Source organism: Lemur catta, chromosome 12 (genome assembly GCF_020740605.2).
Source record: "Lemur catta isolate mLemCat1 chromosome 12, mLemCat1.pri, whole genome shotgun sequence".
NCBI classification, from domain to species: Eukaryota; Metazoa; Chordata; class Mammalia; order Primates; family Lemuridae; genus Lemur; species Lemur catta.
In genome coordinates this window covers 41,901,291-41,922,987 of record NC_059139.1, presented here as the reverse complement: position 1 = coordinate 41,922,987, position 21,697 = coordinate 41,901,291, and the positions used below count along the sequence as shown (strand labels likewise).

Here is a 21,697-nt window from a genome sequence, read left to right as displayed (position 1 = left end):
CTGTTGCCCTTAAAAACCTTTTAGTCTAAAACTACTTCTATGCAATAAAAGACAATGCCCAGACACTGAATGACAGCTGCTTACTTTAAGTGAAGTACTGTTCTTCTCCAACTTCTCCTTCCCATCTCTGTCATTAGAACTCTTTCTTGTAGAGGTGGAACGTTCTCTCTCTCTTCTTTCACTGATGTGGTCCCTTTCTTTTTCTCTCTTTTTATCCTTCTTATTTCTGCTATAAGAATATTGGTATGTCAATTAACTTCTAGGAAATTAAAAACCTATTATATTCTTGACAAAATATCCTTATCTCACAAAGGGTATATAAAATAATTCATTGTTAATAAGTATACTTACCAGTAGTTTGACAAAATAGCATGAACGAGTCACATAACACAACCTTCTCCACCCCTACTCAGTTTTTTAAAGTTACATAAGTGTTTTTTGCAGAGGCCACCATGTGTTCACAGAAAACACAATTTGGCATTGCCAGTTTATTAGTTTTGAAATACTCAAGATTTATCTATCTAACTGTAATAAGGATAAAATAAAACCAAATACAGTGTTTTCTTACGAAACTTTCCAAAGCAATAAATAAAGAAGAAAGGAATTAAAAAGAATCAAATGTGGCTCCTAGGCGGGGCTGAATGATTACTAGCAAAACTTGGAACTTCAAATAACCTACTGTGACACCTGCCCTCCTCATCCACCATTAGAAAGAAGTCTCACACATTTAAGAGCAAAAGTTAAACAGATGATGGAATAAACACCATATCCATTATTTTTAAAAAATAACATACCCTGAAGATTATAGGGAAACAACAATCCATTACATAGTTGGGTAGAGTGCAAACTGCTGCCAACTCTTATGAAGAGGAATTTGGAAATATATCTGAAAATTACAAACACATTCATTCTCTAAACTAATAATGCCATTTCTGGAAATTTTTCCTACACATCTGCACACAACAAAACAATTTAAATCCAAAGCTATTCAGTACAGTATTACATAATTTATAGTACGAAAATTCAGAAAACCCTTTCTACTGCAGGCTAGTTAAATAAACCAAGGTACTTCCATACAATGCAGTTATAACTGATGCAGTTATAAAAAGGAATGAAGAAGCTCTCTCTGACCAGTATGGAAAGATCTGGTAGCTAAGTGACAAAATCAAGTGCACAACAGTGTATATCTTGTGTTACTTTTGATATAAGGAAAACATGATACATTCTCATCTTGTATCTGTATATAAAAACTAGAAGGATGTACAAAAAAACTAATAAAAGTCATCACTTATAAGGATAAGAGTAGATGGGCACATAAGTGGAAGATTTCTCAAAGTGTAACTTTTTATATTATTTAACTTCTGGATTATGCAAATGTATTACTCATTCAAAAGATAAAGTTTAATAGATTAAAGAGAATTTTTAAAAATTTTTTCATATTTCCTGCTTGCTTCCTCCTCTTTAGTTTTAGCACATGCTTGCAACCTACCTCCTAGGGGATGGAGATCTAGAAGATTTCCTTTTTATGGTTTTTGATGTTCTTGGTGATCTTGAAGAACTCCTGCTCCTCCTCCTACGCCTTTCCCTGAAAGCCAAAAAAGTCATTTCAGAAAATAGTAATTGAAGTAAACAGCAATTCAAATACATAATAGCAAAAGGGTCCTTGAGATGCTCAAGTGAATAGTATGCCTTAGAGGCCAGTTAAAACTCATGTCCTTGATGAACATGGTCTATTACCTAATTTTAGGGCAGGTCAAATTGTGAACCAGGAATTTCAATGACTGATGAAAATATCACCTATAATTTCATACTAGAAACTAGGGTAGAGGGTGTCCTTTTCATCTGATTTACTTGAACAATAATTTATTGAGTAGAAAAAATATTAATGATGTTTCAGTTTCTCTCAATTATATTCTTTCTTAGCACCTAAAACATGTTTTGCTTATCAGATCCTTTGTCATGCATCTAGCTCCTTGCTGCCCCACTGTGGATTATTTTGTAACAAAGTTAACAGGCCCTTTTCAAAAACTGAAAGATAAGTTTGCAAAATGTGAACTTTCTAGACCCAAATATTTAGAAGGGCTCCAAAAAGTAATTACATTATATCATTATAGGGAAATTGCTTTTCCTTCCAACTTCCTACCATTTCATTATTGTTGTTCAACTAATTTGAAATTGAGTAAACAAGATGTTTAAGTTAAAAAGTTAAAATCTGGAATTTAAAATGACAAAGTAAGAAATAATTAGTAAATAGATTAACAATGTTTACTGTTAGAAACTATTTTGTTTAACGTATTAGCAAATGATGAATACTCTAAATTATTTCATTGATAAGGGCATTCAACTTAGAAACAATGAACTTCACTATGTCTATAATTTAGATGAGGTGTGAGGATGTATTAAATGATTGATGTATTCAATCATCTATCTCACAAGGAGCTCTGATAATCAGTGACCACATGGCTGAAAGAACCAAATCCTCTGGAATTCAAGTTCTTTTTATCATATCACCCTAGTAAATTGATAATAAGAGACTAATAAAACTTTTCTCTAAGTTTTTCAATTATAAAATAAAAAACTAAATAATGTTCCCATGTGGTATATATGGCAGATGTCTGTAAAAGACCTTATAAAAGCTCAAGAAATTTGAGAACACAAATCAATCAATTCCAACTTGACCTAAGGCTCTCTCTCCATTACCCACTTCTATTCCCAAGACATTCCAAAATCATACTTCCTAACTAATGTGGAAATTAGATAATGATATTTCATTCATTCAATGCCATCTGTAGCAGCTCACAGTGAGAACCAAAAGTAATTTTTTCATTGCATGAAAATGTCAGCATAATCCAGACTTTAAGTTTACACACAATGGCTCTGCCTTGATCAGTTTAATTCTTCATTTGTGTGTTCGGAAAGCACAATGTACAGGTGGATGTCTAATTACTACCAGGTGATGATAACAAGAGCTAAGGCTGAATAGACAGCAACCTAGACAATCAATTACTTAAGAAAGAAGCTGTAAGCTATAGTATGAACTGGAGTTGCTTAGACTTACTTAAATTTTAGTTACACAACTTACTAGCTGCACAACAAACGTCATGTTATTTAACCTGAGTCTGTTTGTTCAACAGCAAAATGGAGATAATTAATAACTCGAGCCTTTTAGAGTTGTTTTGAGGATATGGGATAATACCTGGAAAACACTATGTAGAGAGTCTGGCATACAATAGGTATTCAATAAATATTCTCTCCTTCCCTTTCTTGGTCTTACCTTTATTGACAATAACTTTTAAGCAATAAACATTTTTTAAATATTAAAATTTTCATTACAAATATAGGTTAAGAGACAATGTTGAAAATTAAAATATTAAGTAGACTGTTTTTCTGAATAGTTAAAATATTTCCCATTTAATAAATCAGAGCATCTAATAAGCAAAAAAAACAGCTAAAAGATGAGAAACTATAGCTCTTTAACAAGCTCTTCTGAAAGCGGGGAACGTTTCAAATTGCTGAAACATGAACTAATGTCAGTCATCTTTTATTCTCCAGACCCCGGAGGCCGTTTAAGAACACATTTAGGACTGAATGTGAACACTGGAACTTTCCTATAAACCAAGCAACTTAAAATGGCCTGTGAAAAAAATCAAACATTTCAAAGTTAGTCAGAAAAAATAAATTCAAGTTCTTAAAAAGGAATCAAAACATTATCTGGTGCTGTAAAGGGTAATTTCTAAACAATCACATAAACAAAAAGGCATGAATAACACACAATCAATAAAATCACTTTGTAGTAAAGGTACAGTTATAAGGCTCAAATGATACCCACAGCAGAGGTTTAACTCATTTTTCAATTTTTGGTTCAATGTGCCAAAATTCTACAATGACCTGTTTACTCTGAGCCCCATTTATGATTCTGAGGCAGCTTTTAAAAGCAGGTACCAAGTACTAGTTAGAAATGTTTCAAACTTAATCTCTATGAAGAAGAGAAAGAGCTACTATACTTCTGATATTAAAGTATAGGGGTGAACGAAAACCTTTTTCTAAGCTTCACTTTTCTCGTGTATTAAACAGTGATGATAATAGTCTTCTATGTGAGGATTAAATAAGGTGAGACATGAAAAAATCTGCTGAGACATAATATCTAGCATATAGTAAAGCACCCAATAAATGCCTGCAATTATCTTTCATTACCTAGTCAAAGGTTAGTATTAAGAATAAACTATCAGCCGGGCGTGGTGGCTCACGTCTGTAATCCTAACATTCTGGGAGGCCAAAGCAGGTGGATCCTTCGAGCTCAGGAGTTCGAGACCAGCCTGAGCAAGAATGGGATCCCATCTCTACTAAAAAAATAGAAAGAAATTAGCTGGACAACTAAAAATATATAGAAATAATTAGCCGGGCATGGTGGCACATGCCTGTAGTCCCAGCTACTCGGAGGGCTGAGGCAGAAGGGATAGCTCAAGCCCAGGAGTTTGAGGTTGCTGTGAGCTAGGCTGATGCCATGGCACTCTAGCCCAGGCAACAGAGTGAGACTCTGTCTCAAAAAAAAAAAAAAAGAATAAACCATCAAAACATACGTTTAAAAACTAGGAAATATACATTCCTTTATCTCAAATTGTTTTCTATAGAAAATCATCTTTTAAAATATCTTTAAACCTTGCTAAAAATATATGCACATTTAATATCTTTAAATGTGATAGTTAAACATAAGTTAGAAACTTCTATTTATTTATAGTCATCCTATCATCCAAAGTAAGAGACATTCAAATCTCAAAGTTGGTTCTCATTTTGCAGCTGTTACTATGGCAACTTGCTGCCACCTGGTGGCAATGTACCTATTAACAAATTGAGAGAACAGTCCTAAGATGAAAATCTAACCATTAAAACTGACAAATAAAAGACAACCAAAATTTAAATGTAATCCAGTCAACAAAAGAGGTAAAAAATTACTCAGATGACAAAAAAGGCTAACACTGCAATTTTAGAAAAAAATTTGCATATTAAAATTCACCACACCATTCCAAACAAATATAGAAGTCTAAAGAGGTCAATTCTTCTATACTCTTTAAAAAGAAAATACCTTCCCCCGCCATCCCACCCACCAAGAAAATAACAGCAGCAATGTTAATAACAACACTTAGCCAGATTAAAATAGTGGGTTACAAAGGATAGTTGAAACTTTTAAAAATAATGTTGCCCAGTATCATTTCTTCTTCCAAATAGTCGATCAATACTGTGGCAATCCCTCTGCTAGAGAAATGTTTACTCTGTAATTAGGGGAGAATGTTCTGATATTACCTGGTATTACCGTACTGGTTCCATTTATACAGAATAACCTTTCCCCACTCAGTGAAAAGTTGTTTTCACAGTCATCAGTAAACCCTTTGGTAAAAATACTAAGCATTATCAAACCTGCTGGAACTACGAGATCTTCTTGATGCATTATAACTTCTGGGTGGTGTTCTGGATTTTTTATCCTTCTTTCTTTTTTCATCTGTCTCTTTGGATCTGTCCTTTTCTCGTTCCTTTTCTTTGTCCTGTTCCTTTTCTTTCTCTTTGTCTCGCTCCTTTTCATGCTCTTTTTCCCGCTCGCTCTCTCTGTCCTTTTCCTTGTCTTTTTCCCGGTCCTTTTCCCGTTCTTTGTCCCGGTCTTTATCTTTGTTTTTACCCCGTTCCTTTTCTTTTTCACGTTCCTTTTCCCTCTCTCTCTCTTTTTCCCTTTCCTTTTCTCTCTCTTTCACTCTTTCCTTTTCCTTGATCTTTTCTCGAGTGTCTTTTCTCTTGTCCCTTTAAAAACAACAAAAATAAATTTGTAACTAAAATAATTCCACACCCCAAAAGTACCATCCTCCTTTTCCTCAACAATCACCAACACAAAACAATTTATAATGGCTATATAGACATTACATATAAATTTTTATATAATTCAGGTGTCCGAGAAGCCACTAAATGAAGCAATTATCAAGCTGAATTGAGTAGTTTGGAAACGTCATGTGTCATACTGACATCCAGTTCAAATCACTAGCAATCAATATTAATCCTAGATTACTGAATCAGGAAAAAAATTTATTTCTCTCATTAAAAGCCTAACCCACAACAGATTTTTAACAAGTGAAGCCAACGAAAAAATTATGCTTAATTTCTCTAAAACACACCGTGAACGTGACCGACTCCTTGACTTCCGTCTCTCTCTTGATTTAGAACGTTTTTTATGTGGGCTCTTAGATCTACGTCTGTCTTTCTGTCTTGAACGTGATCTATTATGGGATCTACTCCTAAAGAAAAACAAATTGTTAGAATATCAAAACTTATTCTTAGAATTTCAATTTTTAAAAAATTTAAGATGTCTTTCAAAGAAGAGAATTTAATAATCTGTCCTAAGAGTACTTATCAATATTTTAAAATTTTCTCTTATATATAATGCTTTTGTTAGGATTATCTGAACTAAGTTTATTAGAAACTTTACCAGATATTTTTGTTGTCTAAACCACAGAGACAGAAACAAAGAATTTAACAGTTATTTCCTATGTCAGACTTAAGTTGATATTTTAAGGTGTGGCTTTCTTTTGCTAATCATACGCCTCAAATTAGTATAGAAAACTTTTCCCATGGTCCACGTTTTCATACTATAAATTGTCTTTAGCTCTTGATTTCCATGTAATTTGGTTATAATGCATCTTAACAGGGAGTAGTGGTTATATAGTTCAAATGGCTGTGTGCTGTTTGTCATAAACATATTAAGAAGAATATATAAGGAAGCATACTACTAATGATGGTGGCTAGTGTGACAGGAAAATAAAAATCATTACTCATAAGTTAAAACTAGATATAATCAAATGTTAGATCTGCAATGCTTTGGTTTTATAGCTTTAACTGTAATCATAGCTACAGGTTGAGTACCACTTATCTGAAATGCTTTGGACCAGAAGTGTTTGAAATTTCAGATTCTTTCAAATTCTCAAATATTTGCAATACATACATTTATATACATTTACCAGTTGAGCATCCCAAATGCAAAACTCTAAAAATCCAAAATGTTCCAATGAGCATTTCCTTTGAGCATCATGTCGACACTCAAAAAGTTCTGGATTTTGGAGCATTTCAGATTTTCAGATTTTGGAGGCTCAACCTGTATTTTAAAAAACTATTATTGGAATTCTTGCAAGAAAAACAACTGTTATTTCAATTTTGACTAGCTCCCCACCCCCCACTGAAATAACTGTTTTAATAATGATTCTTTTTCCTCCATAAGGAGGTATCCTAAGCACTATTTATTAAAATGTAACAAAATAGATGCACACAACTTAAATAGGAAAGTGATTTAGACTCACCGGCTTTGGAGTCTGACAATCTGGCTCTGAAACTCAGCTCTGCCATACACTAGCTGTGAGAACTCTGGCTAGTCACTTAAGCTCTCTAAGTCTGAGTTTCTTCATCTATAAAGTGAAGTAAGAATCATACCTACATCGCCTAGGGCAGTCATGAGGATTAAATCTGAGGATGTATGCAAAACTGCCTAGCAGCCTCTAGCACAGAGTTAATGCTTGAAACTCTTAATTCTCAATATCATCATTAAAAATTAACATAAATGTAATCTTTAAATATTTATTCTAAGGAGGTCAAATGAACTTCCACAGTATGCTTTCTATAACTAAAACTCAACTGAGCAAATATCTACAAAACATACTTAAATAATCATGCTTGTGGTATGCCATGAACCAGAATAATCTCTACAATCCTCAATTAATGACAAAACTTTGTTTTTTAAACACATTTTTAAGTTAGTCAAAATTTGTTTTCCAGGCCCGAAGCAGTGGCTTACACCTACAATCCCAGCACTTTGGGAAGCTGAGGTGGGAGAATCGCTTCAGGCCAGGAGTACAAGACCGCCTGGGCAACACAGTGAGATCTCGCCTCTACAAAAAAATTAAAAAATTAATCCAGATGTGGGGATGTGCACCTGTAGTCTCAGCTACTTAGGAGACTCATTTGACCCCAGGAGTTTGAGGCTGCTGTGAGTTATGATCATGCCATTGCATTCCAGCATGGACAAGAGAGCAAGACCCTGTCTCTAAAAAATAATTAGTTAAAACAAAATTTTTAAAAATTTAAAAATGTGCTTTCTAACATTCATTTGTTGTATGGCTTTAAAATAATACACTTGTCATCCAGTCACATTTTTAATACAAGATAATTCATAGTTTATTGAAGTCTTTATCATTAGTAACTTAAGAGACATGAAAGTAAAGGAGTAAATCTTAAGGCAAAACCGTATAACTTAGAACATTATTAGTCCATTTACAGATATCCACATAGGGTACTCTTTTAAAGTGCCTTTGCTTCTATGTACCTTAATAAAAAGTCTTAATATACAGATTTCTGTTCCAATTATCCTTGCTAAAAATACAAATAGTTTTTCCTCAAAGCAGTGCTTTCCCATCTTAAGCAAAGAAACTTCTTTATCACTTGGTTTCTCATCTTACCCTGTAGGTCCTGAGATTCCAAAAATCACTGCTCAAGGGTAACTATTACATTTTAATTTTGACATTAAGTATTTTCACGTCTCTATCTCACCCACTCCAATAGTTTTCTGATTAAGAATGCTAAAAGTAGTCAAGAGCAGATCTAATCCAACCAAAGATAAAGATTTGTGTTATCAGCAGTTCCCATTTTTTAATAATGACAAATTATATTCCCATTGTTCTGAATAATGCAAAATTATACTTTTAAATTAAACTATAAATAAATGGAACTTACCATTATGTTGCATCAAAGTTCATTTGTAAATCAGTTGTTTTCCATTAAATCACTACAAAATGTCTAATAGTTTCTATGCTGATCTGTAAAGTTACTTAACTTAAAAATACAACAATTATAGTGCTATACACCTTTTCTAACACTGTTTCTATTAATAAAACATGTATCAAAATTTGGACAAAATGGAAACACAATTCCTCAGTCCTAGCCAAAGTCACAGTAACAAGAAACCCTTTCTTCCCTCTTTATAGTAAGTATGGGAAGGAATAGAGAAAGGTTGTACAGGTGGCTAGAAGGTAGGAAGCACAGCTCCGGAAGCACATGAAGATGGTGAAAAAGTAGAAGAGGCTGGGCCTTTAAGAGAAAGGGCTCCTACAACCCACACTCCTGCTAAGTCTAATAGGTCAGAGCAAGCCCAGAGGACATCAACTCCCACTATCATGGGAGGAAAAGTCAAGAAAGGCCTGTCATTCCCTCCCAGGTGCCTGGGGGTTGGAGTCCTTCTAGGTCAGGACCCTTAAGCCAAATGTTTTTAGGTAAGGGATTCTCTTTTTTCTCCTTTAAAGAGACCTCATCCTCTTTTACATTAGCATTTGTTTATGAGAGCTTAGTCAAGGTTTCCATATGCACGTATAAAAACAGAATATGCTAACAAAAATATGTATGTATATATATGTGCCAAGAGCTAACAATTTCTAATGCTATATAGACATATCTACAAGAACGTACTCCCATGAATGAGAACACTAATCAACAGATTTTAATTTAGACTGAATAACCCCTCCCTACTAACCCTTAGAAGGGGAAAATAGCCAAATATACTTAAAATAAAAACAAAAACCTTAAAGTAGACAGCTAACTTATTTGCCATAATTTCAATATGCACATAAAGCTTCACACAGATTATCAAAGAAACAACGACACTACCAATCAAGTTTTCGTTTTTTCCTTGGAACTTAGCTCTCTTAAAAATCAACACAAAAATGAGATTCAGGTCATTGCCCTTTTTTTCCTCCGAAAGGAAGTTATTACTCTTCAGCCCAATTTTATATTTCCTTTATCTCCTTTACCCTCACCACATCCTGTCAACATATGGAGATATCCATAGTCTAGTACCACTGCTGCTTCTGTTCTACTTCCCTTCTCCAATTCTGGCTTCTGCTGCACTGTCTTACTCCTTGTACATGAAACAATTTCCTTCACTTGGTTCTGAATGTGCCTTACTATAAGACCCTGGATAGAGATAGTAAAACCATATTCCAAAGGAGATTTTGCAAACTAAGAATAATAGAGATGTATACACCAGTATAGCGAGAAGTACAGCTCACTAGAATTAAAGAAAGAACATCCTACTTTCCTATTACATTCTTTGAATTTTCTCGATCATCACAGAAAAACAGACTAAACTGAGCTTGACGGTAAGGCTCAATGTACAGCACACTGGGTTCCTTTTTGCCTCCCCTGAAACATTTCCCCTTCTCTAATGCACACAACATGCACACACACACTCCTCCCCACCTCCTTTCTCAAGACATAAGTATGAGCACACATAATACACAATTAGGATCCACTATAGACACTTTCACATTTCAACAGTAGTTGCCCTCCATACCTTAAAGACAAAATTTTTAACTTAGACATGATTTTCAAGGTACTGCCAATCAAGATAGTGTTGCAAGTTTACATTTTGAGGTCCTCTTTGCACCAAACACAAAGAAAAAATAAAAGAAAATCAAAATGACAAAGCTATGATCAAAAATAAGATAAACAGAGAAACTGAGCTTAGGAAAAGTACACCAGTTGGAGCTCAAACTGCAAGTTATTCCTGTGTTTCAAGTCCAAAAGTGGGCAGCGGAGGCTCCTATCACCAGAAGTACCAAGGACTCAAAGTGTTCCACTGGACACATGGTACTGGAGATAGGGAATTGCTTGAAACCAAGATCTGGGGTGGTGCTCCCCAGACCTGGAGTGGACTAGGAAAAGAAAACAAAAAACCTGCAACGTGAATAATATTTTCAGCATGGACACTAAATATGTTCCCTTTTCTCAATATGATGAATAAAAAGTTTCTGCAACTTCCATATACATAAGGACTAGTTCACTCTCAGAAAACTCAGAAATAAAGTATATTTAGACAGAAAACCAACTTCTAAAATTAAAAATTAGTTGAAATATTAAAAATTAAATATAATTAGACAAAATTTCATTCTTTAAACTATAGTATTATAATTAGAGCAATATTTAATGGTAACCACATACTTCCAGGTGAACACTACTGAAATTTCTAAATTCTAGTATTTTGACAAAAAACTCATAAAATCTTAACTATTTTAAATACAAAGCTAAAAAAAACTATTTAAATAAGACGGTAGAAATTCTCACCTGTGTTTTGATTGTGATCTTTTCCGTCTAGAATGGGATTTTGAGCTAGACCTGGATTTTGAGCGAGAGTGGGAACGAGATCGACCGCCTTTTCTTTCATTGTTCTTTCCAGACTCTGGGAGGAAAAAACCACTTTGCAGTGTAAGCTCAGAACAATTAAAGATCCCAGTTAATAATTAGGCACAAGTGGAATGTACCACATATAGTGCAAGGGGCCTACTCTCTGTACATCCTCCTCCTGTGCAATTATCCTTCAGAAACATCCAAGAAAGTCATTGCATAAACTCGTTGAGTGCAGCCACCCTGCAGCAGTACATATAAACCAGATGATTATAAACAGCTGTTCGTAATATTTTGTTGCTGCCATAACGTACGATTATAACATGTCTGTAATTCCTATGACAGTGATTTTAAGACCTTTTTCCATTTACTCTGCTAGAATTGAAGCTTAAATTATGAGTGTTAATTTAGAAAATCTGCTCAAATGTAAATCACCTAGACATTTTTAGATTGGATTTTTAAATTATTTTAGTTAGCAACACAAAAATTTGAATAGGTGTTTCTCTACCATGCTAAAACAATATCTGTGGGGTTTTTTCCTAAATCATGGACTCTCTTTTCTATTTTTAAAGCTAAAACTTTGAAGAAAAGTAAACCTACAGAATCATAACATCTTAAATATATTTACTCTCTTTTTAGCCTCTCAACATTTATATTTTGCTTTTAGCAAATCAGTTTTGAGCAGATTGTGCTATTAAAATATAATATTTAAAGCTGATTAACTCAGACTAATGTGCCTTGATTCGGTATCATGGGAAAAGACAGGATTTGTGCTAAGTTGTTCTTTGACATGAGTAAGTCACTTACTATTTCTTGAGTTTCAGTCTTCTTGTTTGTAAAACGAAGGGACTGAACAAGATAACTTCTAAAATTCCTTTCAGTTCTAAGAGTCTGTAATCTTTAAACTATGACCTATGCAACAACGCTACATGGCCTTACCTGGTTCAATAGCTGCTGAGATAAATGACTGAGCCTCTCGTACTCGCTTCATTACTTCTTCTAACTCCTTAGCTGCAGCCTGAGGTGTCATCTCAGGGGGTTTTACTATTGCATTGTTGGAGTGATTTATTCTAAATTAAAAATATTAGCATATCACAAACACACACCATATTTTATAAAACATGAAACAATCAAATGTTTATATGATACACATATTTATAAATCTGAGGACATCTTAGAAACACATTAAGAATGATATAGCTATATACAGAATAACCAAAAACAACCTTAAAACCATGATTAATCTCTCATCTCTACCTCCCATCATCTCATTAACAAAGCCAAGAGAAAGGAATAGAGAAAAACTGAACCCCAGCTGACTTTTTTAAAAACTCCAACAGACCAGACCAAGTGCTTTTTGATATAGCTTAGAATTATATTAAAATGTTGATACCAATACTAAAATGAATCATTTGTATTTTTAGATAAGATTTTATTGATAACCTGTACACCCTGGGAGGATGAAGGGAGAGCTGTTTATCATGTGCATCACTTTAAGTGACCCTCAACCACGGCTAAGTCAGACACAGACTAGAATGTTGGTGGCATCTGACAAAACCCTTCCTCTACTAGCTAACAGTGGCTTCTCTGATGCACCTAAATGAATTTGATGTGTCTTGCTTTACCCCTTCCACACAGAGAAGACAAATATCCACTAAGAAGTTATTTAACCTTTAACAGCAAAATTCTGATCAAATTGTGTAACTAAGGCAATCATCTATGAAATTCAGACAAAACTATGTTTGCCTCAATAATCTGCATAAAATAGAATTTCTGTATCTGAAAGGCTACATCAATTTTTTGCAAGGATATGAGCAAACCTTAAAAGTCAAAATGTTTGGTTTACAACATTTCTGGGTACTTAATATTTTATTTTCTTCCTGAGATTTTGAATTTACCAAACTTCTTATAACTAGAAGTATTGTAGGTTCAACTTACACGTTAAGTTGCCCATTAGTCTAGAGTCATAATGCAAAACCAACTGACTTGTTAAAGCTTATGGAAAAAGACCTACAACCATTATGTAGGGTATATAAATAATGTTAACATTAAATTAGACCTTATAAAATAGAAAATGATGACGTAAATGTCTTTAGATATAGGTATTTAAAGGCTAAAATGATAAGTATCTCATGTATTTCATTTGTACTTAACAGTCTTTCTTTCCACAAATTGCCAATTACTATTAATATCAAAAAGAAAAAAAGCCTTAATTACATAAAAAAAAACTTCACATTTTTCAAAATCATTAAAATTTCTTTGTTTAGGATTTCTTACTTCAGTGGCCTGTCTCCAAACATAACTCCATTAAAAGCAAGGGCCCTTGGGACAGAATTTTGGTCTGCAAATTCCACAAAAGCAAACCGAGTTGGCTGAGTCTCATCACCTGCCATCCGCACAAACTTCACTTCCCCAACTTGTTTAAAAAATTCAAGCAGTTGATCAGCTGTCGTTGTCTGAGGAAACAAAGTGACACTTTAATAAAATATATTCTTTCAAAAAGCAGGTCAATACTACTTTATGAACTGATATGATTTTTATGAAGAGAAAAAGAGTAAGAGTTTCTACTGCTAAACATCTTCTTAAATTAGTTACCTGGGAATTCAAATTTCCAACATAGACTGTTCTCCTAATTTCATCAATCTTGGAGGGATCTACATTTCCCATAAGTGGTGGCTGTGGTATCTCCCCAAGTGTTGCAATGTTGGGGTCTAGTGCTGCTGCTGGTATAGCTCCCAAACTGCTAAGTGAAACACCAAGCTATTAAAAGAAAAAAACACATAGAGCACATATTTTCTGTTAGTGTCCAAAATTACCATTCTCTAATCTTGAAAAGAATGGATCAACTCAACAAGAACGGAAGGATACTAGGGACCCCTAACTTTAAGCCACGTTTATTTCTGAATTATTAAGAGAGTGAGGTCACATTAGTTTTAAATGTAATTAGAAATGTATTTCTTAACTGTCAGATATTTTAGCTATTTTTCAACTTGACGCTGAAAACAGTCGATTCTCATTATTTGAGGTACTGAACCATTGTTCCCAGGGAAAATACAGGGTGAAGTTCCTGCCAGCCTCTGGTCACAACATTTTCATCAGCTGATAAATACGTAACCTTATTTTATGTGTGTTTTTGTTTAAAGATGCCTTGGTTGTTATACATTGTTGATTCGTTAACACTGAACTCACAACCAGCAGCACCGTAAGTCATGCCTGAATGAAGCTCAGCTAACACACTTGTATTTTCTCCACAAGGCACATCACAGACTTCCTGCACTACAGAGAATTTTAGCATTACACGTGGGGGCAAATCACCAACAAAAAGCACAAAAATTTAAAAAATGTGGCACTAAACCGCGAAGAAAAGTACACTTGTTTACAGCATGAGTACCAAAACAAGACAGAGTTTGACCTCATCTGGGAAAATGCACATCAATTGACTCAAATTTTTCATCACTCTGTGTCCACAAATGACCACAAAAGCACTTTCAAGGATTGATGTGGGGAGTTCCTAAAAAATTTTACGTGGTAAGTGAACTCATAAACACAGAATTCACAAATGAGGATCAACTGTACCATGGCCACTCAAAAACACAGATTGTGTGAGTTCCAAATAGTTAACAATTATCATGGCATCTAATTTTGCTGAGTTATTAAAACTTAATCCTCATATCAACCTTGAAACATATATTATTATGCCAATTTCACAGATAAAGAAAAAGACTTAAAGAGATTAAATGATTTGCCTAAAGCTATTCAGTGGTAAAAGCAACGTACCACCATCACAGAATGAAACAAAGTTTACCCAAGAAAATAAATCTAAAATATTAAGCTCCTTACTTACATTATGGTAGGAAAACGACAAAAACCTTTTAATGATCTTTCCATAACATTATTACTAAATTCAGTTTTTAGTTCAAGTATAAAGGAAAATATTAATTTTAATGTTAACTTAAACCAGCAGAGATATAAGAATTTGAAAACAAAAAAAATTTTCAGAAATAACAAAAAGACCTTCCCATGGGTGAAAAAAGAAAACACAACCACTTTTTTCATTTCTGCTTATGCTATTCAAGAAAATTTTGACCACTAATGACTATACATGTGAATATGTTGGAAAACTACTAAAATGTAACAACTGTTAAGTAACAGCACACTTCCTAAAGGTGAAAACACAAGCTTATGAAACTAATGTCAGTCACTATTGCTGTTGTAACAGCCAGTCTGATCTTTTCAAATTGCCAAATTATGCCACACTGCTACTTAAAACTCAACAATGGCTTCTAATTACCTTAAGAATAAATTTCAACTCCTTTCCCTGGTCTAAAAAGCCCTACATAAAAACCTAAAATTCTGCACTTTCAAGTTTCAGAAACTACTTTTACAATCTGGATTAAATTAACTACAATCACAAAGCTTATCTATTAAGTTTACTCCCAGGCCGGTCGCGGTGGCTCACGCCTGTAATCCTAGCACTCTGGGAGGCCGAGGTGGGTGGATCGCTCGAGGTCAGGAGTTCGAGACCAGCCTGAGTGAGACCCCATCTCTACTAAAAATAGAAAGAAATTATCTGGCCAACTAAAAATATATATAGCAAAAAAAATTAGCCGGGCATGGTGGCACATGCCTGTAGTCCCAGCTACTCGGGAGGCTGAGGCAGTAGGATCGCTTAAGCCCAGGAGTGTGAGGTTGCTGTGAGCTAGGCTGACGCCACGGCACTCACTCTAGCCTGGGCAACAAAGTGAGACTCTGTCTCAAAAAAAAAAAAAAAAAAAAAAAAAGTTTACTCCCTATCCAGCACCACCAATCTATATTCAACTTCCAATTAATCTGAGCTTTGTATTTTGTTTTAGGTTTCTCAAGAAAATGGCCCTTCTTTTAAAATAAATATGACCAGAATTTTTTATACAAAAACCAAGAGCCCAGTAACAGTAATATCCTTTTTTAATATCCTACTTGGAAATCACAAAGGAGGCATTAAATTACTATTTAATTCTGCATAATTAATGGGAAAATATTTTGGCCATGTTCTCACCTTATTGCATTTCTTAAATATCAGACAAATGCTTCTCAGATATTTTTTCCCATTACCAAGGTTGTGGATCATTTCATTTAAAAAATGGATTTGGTCCTCATGAACTGGGAAATACAGTTACCTACATCCTCCAATTCACCATACTATCCAAAATACTGCTTCAATAACTGATTTTCTAATGAATAATCTATTTGAATTCTCAATTAAGTGAATCCCCAATTACTTGAAGAGTAATTCCAAAAGTTCAAGTCAGTGATAACGTGGGAAAAGAATTTAAGTAACAATTTTGAATTCTCTCCACTTAATGGAAATAATTTTCTAAGCTCTTTATACAACTGATTATAAAGTTGAACTTCACCCCTTTCATAAAAAAGCTTATAGTACTTACTGTAGTCAAGGGATTTGGGGTTGGTATGGGAAGCAATCCTGCACCAGGCATCAGACTTGTCATGGTTGGAGCAGGAGCCAATAAAGAGAGGGCTTTGGATTCCTCTGGGATTTTACCTGCAGAGGCAAGTTCCAAACATTACAGAAAGCAGAAACACCACACAAACTTTACACTATGATTTTATAATTTACCCTTGCACTTAAAAAACAATAATAATAAATGAATCTATCTATCAGATCCATATAAAGAAATAAATAAAAACTTAAGTCTTTCCTTTTATCCTGCTCTACTAGGAAAAATAAAAGTGAGCAAAACTTCAAAGATTAACAATCTCATTAATGGAATATTATTTTAAAAACTGAATAATGTAGACAATTATTTAACACTTTGAGCTATGGGTCACCTGTACTGGAAACTTAATGTTCATGAACCAAACGATATCAAGCATGGACGCTTTCCCAGGACGGTGTTTTCGCGGTGATCGAAAGTTGTGTTACACATGACAACCGTTCGTGTTGGCTGCATCACTAATAGCACACAGAACATCAGATACAGAAAAGAAGAACATTTTTTAAAGTTTAATCCCCAGAAATGGCAAATAACCAAATTAGTCAAAAAAAAGAAAAAGAAAAAACAAATATGTGCGAATTGAAATTTGTTCCTTAATGAGTGCCCCTATCCTGTAACTGAACTTCCTTCTTGTGATGCAAACAATTTTGATAACCCTCCAACAGATTCCATTCAATTTCAAACAGAAGAAAACAAAAACCTACTTCATGTAATCAGCTTCAATTTAAAAGGAAGCCTACATCCATTCAGTTAATAAGGCATCTCACCAATATAAGAGATGCCTGAGAACTCAGTTCCAAAATATATGCCTTGGGAAATTGCTAAAAAATTTTTAGAGTAACTAACAAAAAAAGTTCCTTAGTCCCAGGAAACTTAAAATATTAACTTACAACTAATTTATGCACACTTATCTGAAGAAAGGAAGTTAATGTCTAAATGTCTTGCTTATAAACATTTCAACTGTCTAACAGCAATAAAAACAGGGACAACAAAATTATCTTAGGCACTAAAAAGAAAAAAATCCCTAACTTAAAAAATAAAAAACTTACTCTGAAATAAGTCCAATCTGCCATATTAAATTGCCGAATTCTAATCAATTAATTTTGATAAGGACTGCAACTTTCACACATTTCCTTACCCTCTTAGCCAAAAAAAAAAAAAAAATCCTTAAATAATTGACATGTGGATACATTTAGAAGAACTACTCATGTGGTAATTGGCTATGCATTCCCATTATGAATTCTTCCAAAGTGTTTTAAAACACACAGTGTACTAAATCACACTAAACTCAAATACAGCATATGCAGTAAATTTTCAAAAGCACCATGCCGGGCTTCAGTGGTAAAAATTATATTTAAAACAACCATATGTGCAGAGATAACTCTCTCAACAATATTATCTGAATATATCCCTTAAATATAGATGGAATTCAAGATGACATTTAAAACTTGCTTTAAATAATGCTATGTCTTATTTTAGGAACAGACCAAAAATTACCTTTTATTAGCTTTAGCAAATGCCTACTGTTTTCTAATTTTGCAGCATCTAAGTTTTTACTACTTTAATTTACTAATTTCAAAAACAAAGTTATTTTATCTTTTCTATGTAATTCTTCAGATTTCTTAACATGCATAAAAATAAACAAAAGGTAGGTCTTAATGAAAACATCAAATAACAATAATCTATTTTATATGTATTAGTTATTAGTATGAACACATGTATTTATGTATACCCACATATACACTATACTATTTATGTTGATATTACACCTGTTTTATCTGTTATAAATAGGTTTTTTTTCCTAATACTTATAAAACCTAACATTCTTGATAAATCAACTGAGGTCCTGAGGTGGAAACCCTAAGCTTCACTACCCTAAAGTATGCACCTAAAAAAAATAAAGAAGAGTTCCAATCTAGTGATGTTCCAAATTTAGTATTACCTGTCAATAAGCAAATCTATCCATTGAAGGCAGCGCAGAAAGACTATACAAACAAAAAGGGTATTCAACACAGGCCAAAAGTTAATTACTTAGTATTATGAAGTCTTTCACTTCTGCCTTAAATAAAGTATCAGTAAGTTGTCATACTGTCACTGACTTTCACAATAGTAATCAACTACTATAAATCTATAACTCTAACAGTAAGCACAATAATGTTTGCCTTATTCTAATTATCATTAAAGGTACTTTAAGTACAAGTTCTGTTGCTTAATTTCCAAGATCTATCAAATTTACCCTCCAAATACTATCAGAGTATATAAAAGTATAAAACAAATAAGCATTTGGCATTTTCCCCAAACTGCACTCCTCAAAGACAACTGAGAGGAAAACATCATCTCTCATGGTATTAAACTGTTAGTCCTAATCTCAAAATCCACTTAGAAGCTGGTAATCTTTGAAGAATTTTCAACAAAAAATTCAAGCAAACAAAAACACACACGCAAATAAATAATCAACAGTTTCTCAGATATCCATTCCCCACATAGGCAACAAAGTCTTCATAAGTCAAGGAAATAAGTTCTGTAATTAATAACAGTCAGAAAAGTGAAAGGCTCTTCTCAACTCCCAGATTGTAGTAACAAATTTCCTTATTTTCCTTGATGATTTTGTATGCCTAAAATTCCTGGGGGAAGGATGAAAATTAAAATCTTTAATTTTTATGAGAGATGTAGACTTGAAAAAAACTACAAAAATGTTGTAGTGTTCCTAAGATTACCTAAGATTATTATCAGTGCTGTAACATTTCAAGAACAAAATGTACCTGATCATTCATAAACACCAATCAAGACTCACAATGAGCTTCACAACACTGTACCTAATTTACTTCATCAAAATTTAATTTATCTTAAGGTTGAGCTCTGCTAATCATCTCCCAATATAATCTGCAACACGTTATGAACCCTTAATGGAATACCATTTACAAAAAACTGGAAAACCAGCTCACAAGTTAAAGTGAAAGAGATTTAACAAAACAAAAACAAAAACAAAAAAAAAAGGGACAAAATAAAGAAAAAGAAATGAAATTAAAGTAAAACAATAAAAAACAGAGACAGGGCGTCCATCTTCTGCGGTTCAGACTTCGATCTCATTTCCCCAATGAAGGTTTCACTTGACGGCAGGTTTAGTGGCATGGCAAACAATGCCTAACTCAGGCAAGTGTAACAGGTCTGCCTTGGCCAGTCTAGTCATCTAATAATGCACAAATATCACATAGAGAAAACATACAAAACCAAATTAATAGTCAAAATCCATCTACCAGAAAATGTGGACATAAAGTTATGACTGATGATTAGGCTGACACCTTGTTATGTTTGACCTTATCTTTTTTCAAGTGTTAACATTTATAAAAAGAAATCTGAAGTGCACGCAACAACAAAAAGAGGTCATATTTGGACAAGTATAATGAATGTATATTTTGAAATGGTATGTTTTATTAATAGTTAATGCTTAATATGCATGAACCTATTACACATCAAACATTACTTTTACAGCTTATGATCTTCACACATTTATGTTTGCACTAAAAAACAGCAAATTGAAAGAAACTGAAAAAACTTAAAATTTTTTCTAAGGTTCTTCTCATTTATGTCATGATGCTGTTTGTATAACATCAAGGAAAGGATGCAGTCAAGACTGCTTACAGCACCATAGTACATACATCTCCTCTTACAGAACTTACTCTACTCCACTGGAACACTTTTCTTTGGTTATTTCAAAATCAGTCTGCTATTTTTAGCAAAATAACACATTCTTTGCTTACAGTGCATAATCAGACTTAACAAATTCTTCAAGTTCCATAAATTCCATACATATATGAGTTGTATGTATTAAATACAACTCTGTTGCTGTAACCAATAAAAAATATGTATCTGATTGTTTTGCTAATTCCGGTTATTTTATAGGTTAGTGTTCTAAAATACTGACTTACTTAAAACTAAATTGCAATAAAGGTATGCTTAAATTTTCATGTTCAAAAATAGTAAAACTTTGTATCAAAATAGTATTAAAAATATCAAAAAGCTGTATCTGAATGTGCATGTATTCATCCCTATCTAGTAAAACAAACAATGAAAGGGACCTTTAGATGTCCATAGCCTTGAATATTTACAACAAATCACTGTCAGGGCTTCTCAGATCTATGAAAGATTCTATGGGAATATAGCAAGGTCCCAACCAAGCAACCGTGTTGAAATCCTTCCTTCCAATTCAGTATGACCTAACATAACACATCTTGTGCTGTTGGTGGTATAATTTTCTGATATAATTAAATTTCCAGTTTAATAAACCTTCTACCTGATTTCTTTTTTCCCATGCAGTTTCTTGGTATGAAATTTCAGTACAAAGTATGTAGAATTAAACAATTAACTAGCTCCTTTTCCATCTCACTCTCCAATTCTGGGCTCACTGTATCCTTACAAATCAGCAGACAGGAATATATTTAGCAAATAATTAACTTTAATCCATTTTTATTTTCTCTAACCACTTTAACCTGAAGCATGGGAAACATACTTTCAAATTTATCTGAAAAAATCCCGAATGTCCTATTCTGGGACTTCAAAAATACTAACCTGGAACTCACTGTAATTGATTGTAATGTTTTTGACATCCCAGAATAGGAATTCTGAAATAAGCATAAACTCTGTAAGTACAGAAAACTGCTTATTACCCACTAAGATATTTTAATGTTGACCTGGCCACTAAAAGAGGGTTTAAAAATTACATATGAAATCCCATTAAACTGTTTTAGGTAAACTTGTATACTGTAAAATAGTTACCATCATCCATGAGAGAAAATCTATTTTAAGGACATTTAAATTTACAATAACCCAATTCTAAAATCCAAGTACACATGCCATAGTCAGTACTCTGAATAAAAGCTAATTACACACCAGACCTGTCAAAATTCAGCACAGCTTATTATATGAGTGGCTCTGTAAATAGAAGTTACTAAAGAGTATTAGTAATAATTAGTTCTTAAAGCAGTCTGAGTCATAAAATTTAA

General features: G+C 33.5%; 1 protein-coding gene across 4 annotated transcripts in view; it reads right to left on the bottom strand.

Annotated features, from left to right (window-relative positions):
* The window catches only part of SREK1 (splicing regulatory glutamic acid and lysine rich protein 1), a 35,021-nt gene that overhangs the window by 3,434 nt on the left and 9,890 nt on the right, over positions 1-21,697 (bottom strand). Inside the window, exons 1-11 of one of the 4 annotated variants that reach the window (XM_045566597.1) lie at positions 18,637-20,661; positions 17,029-17,152; positions 16,626-16,741; positions 13,798-13,962; positions 13,480-13,658; positions 12,142-12,272; positions 11,143-11,257; positions 6,159-6,278; positions 5,416-5,790; positions 1,490-1,585; positions 85-229 (exon numbers count right to left, since the gene is read on the bottom strand). In XM_045566597.1, coding sequence (XP_045422553.1) covers positions 85-229; positions 1,490-1,585; positions 5,416-5,790; positions 6,159-6,278; positions 11,143-11,257; positions 12,142-12,272; positions 13,480-13,658; positions 13,798-13,962; positions 16,626-16,688 — 1,389 coding nt within the window. In that variant the 5' untranslated portion in view covers positions 16,689-16,741; positions 17,029-17,152; positions 18,637-20,661. Of the gene's footprint in view, positions 1-84; positions 230-1,489; positions 1,586-5,415; positions 5,791-6,158; positions 6,279-11,142; positions 11,258-12,141; positions 12,273-13,479; positions 13,659-13,797; positions 13,963-16,625; positions 16,742-17,028; positions 17,153-18,636; positions 20,662-21,697 lie in introns of those variants that run through there. The other 3 variants (XM_045566595.1, XM_045566596.1, XM_045566598.1) reach the window with 3 other exon arrangements.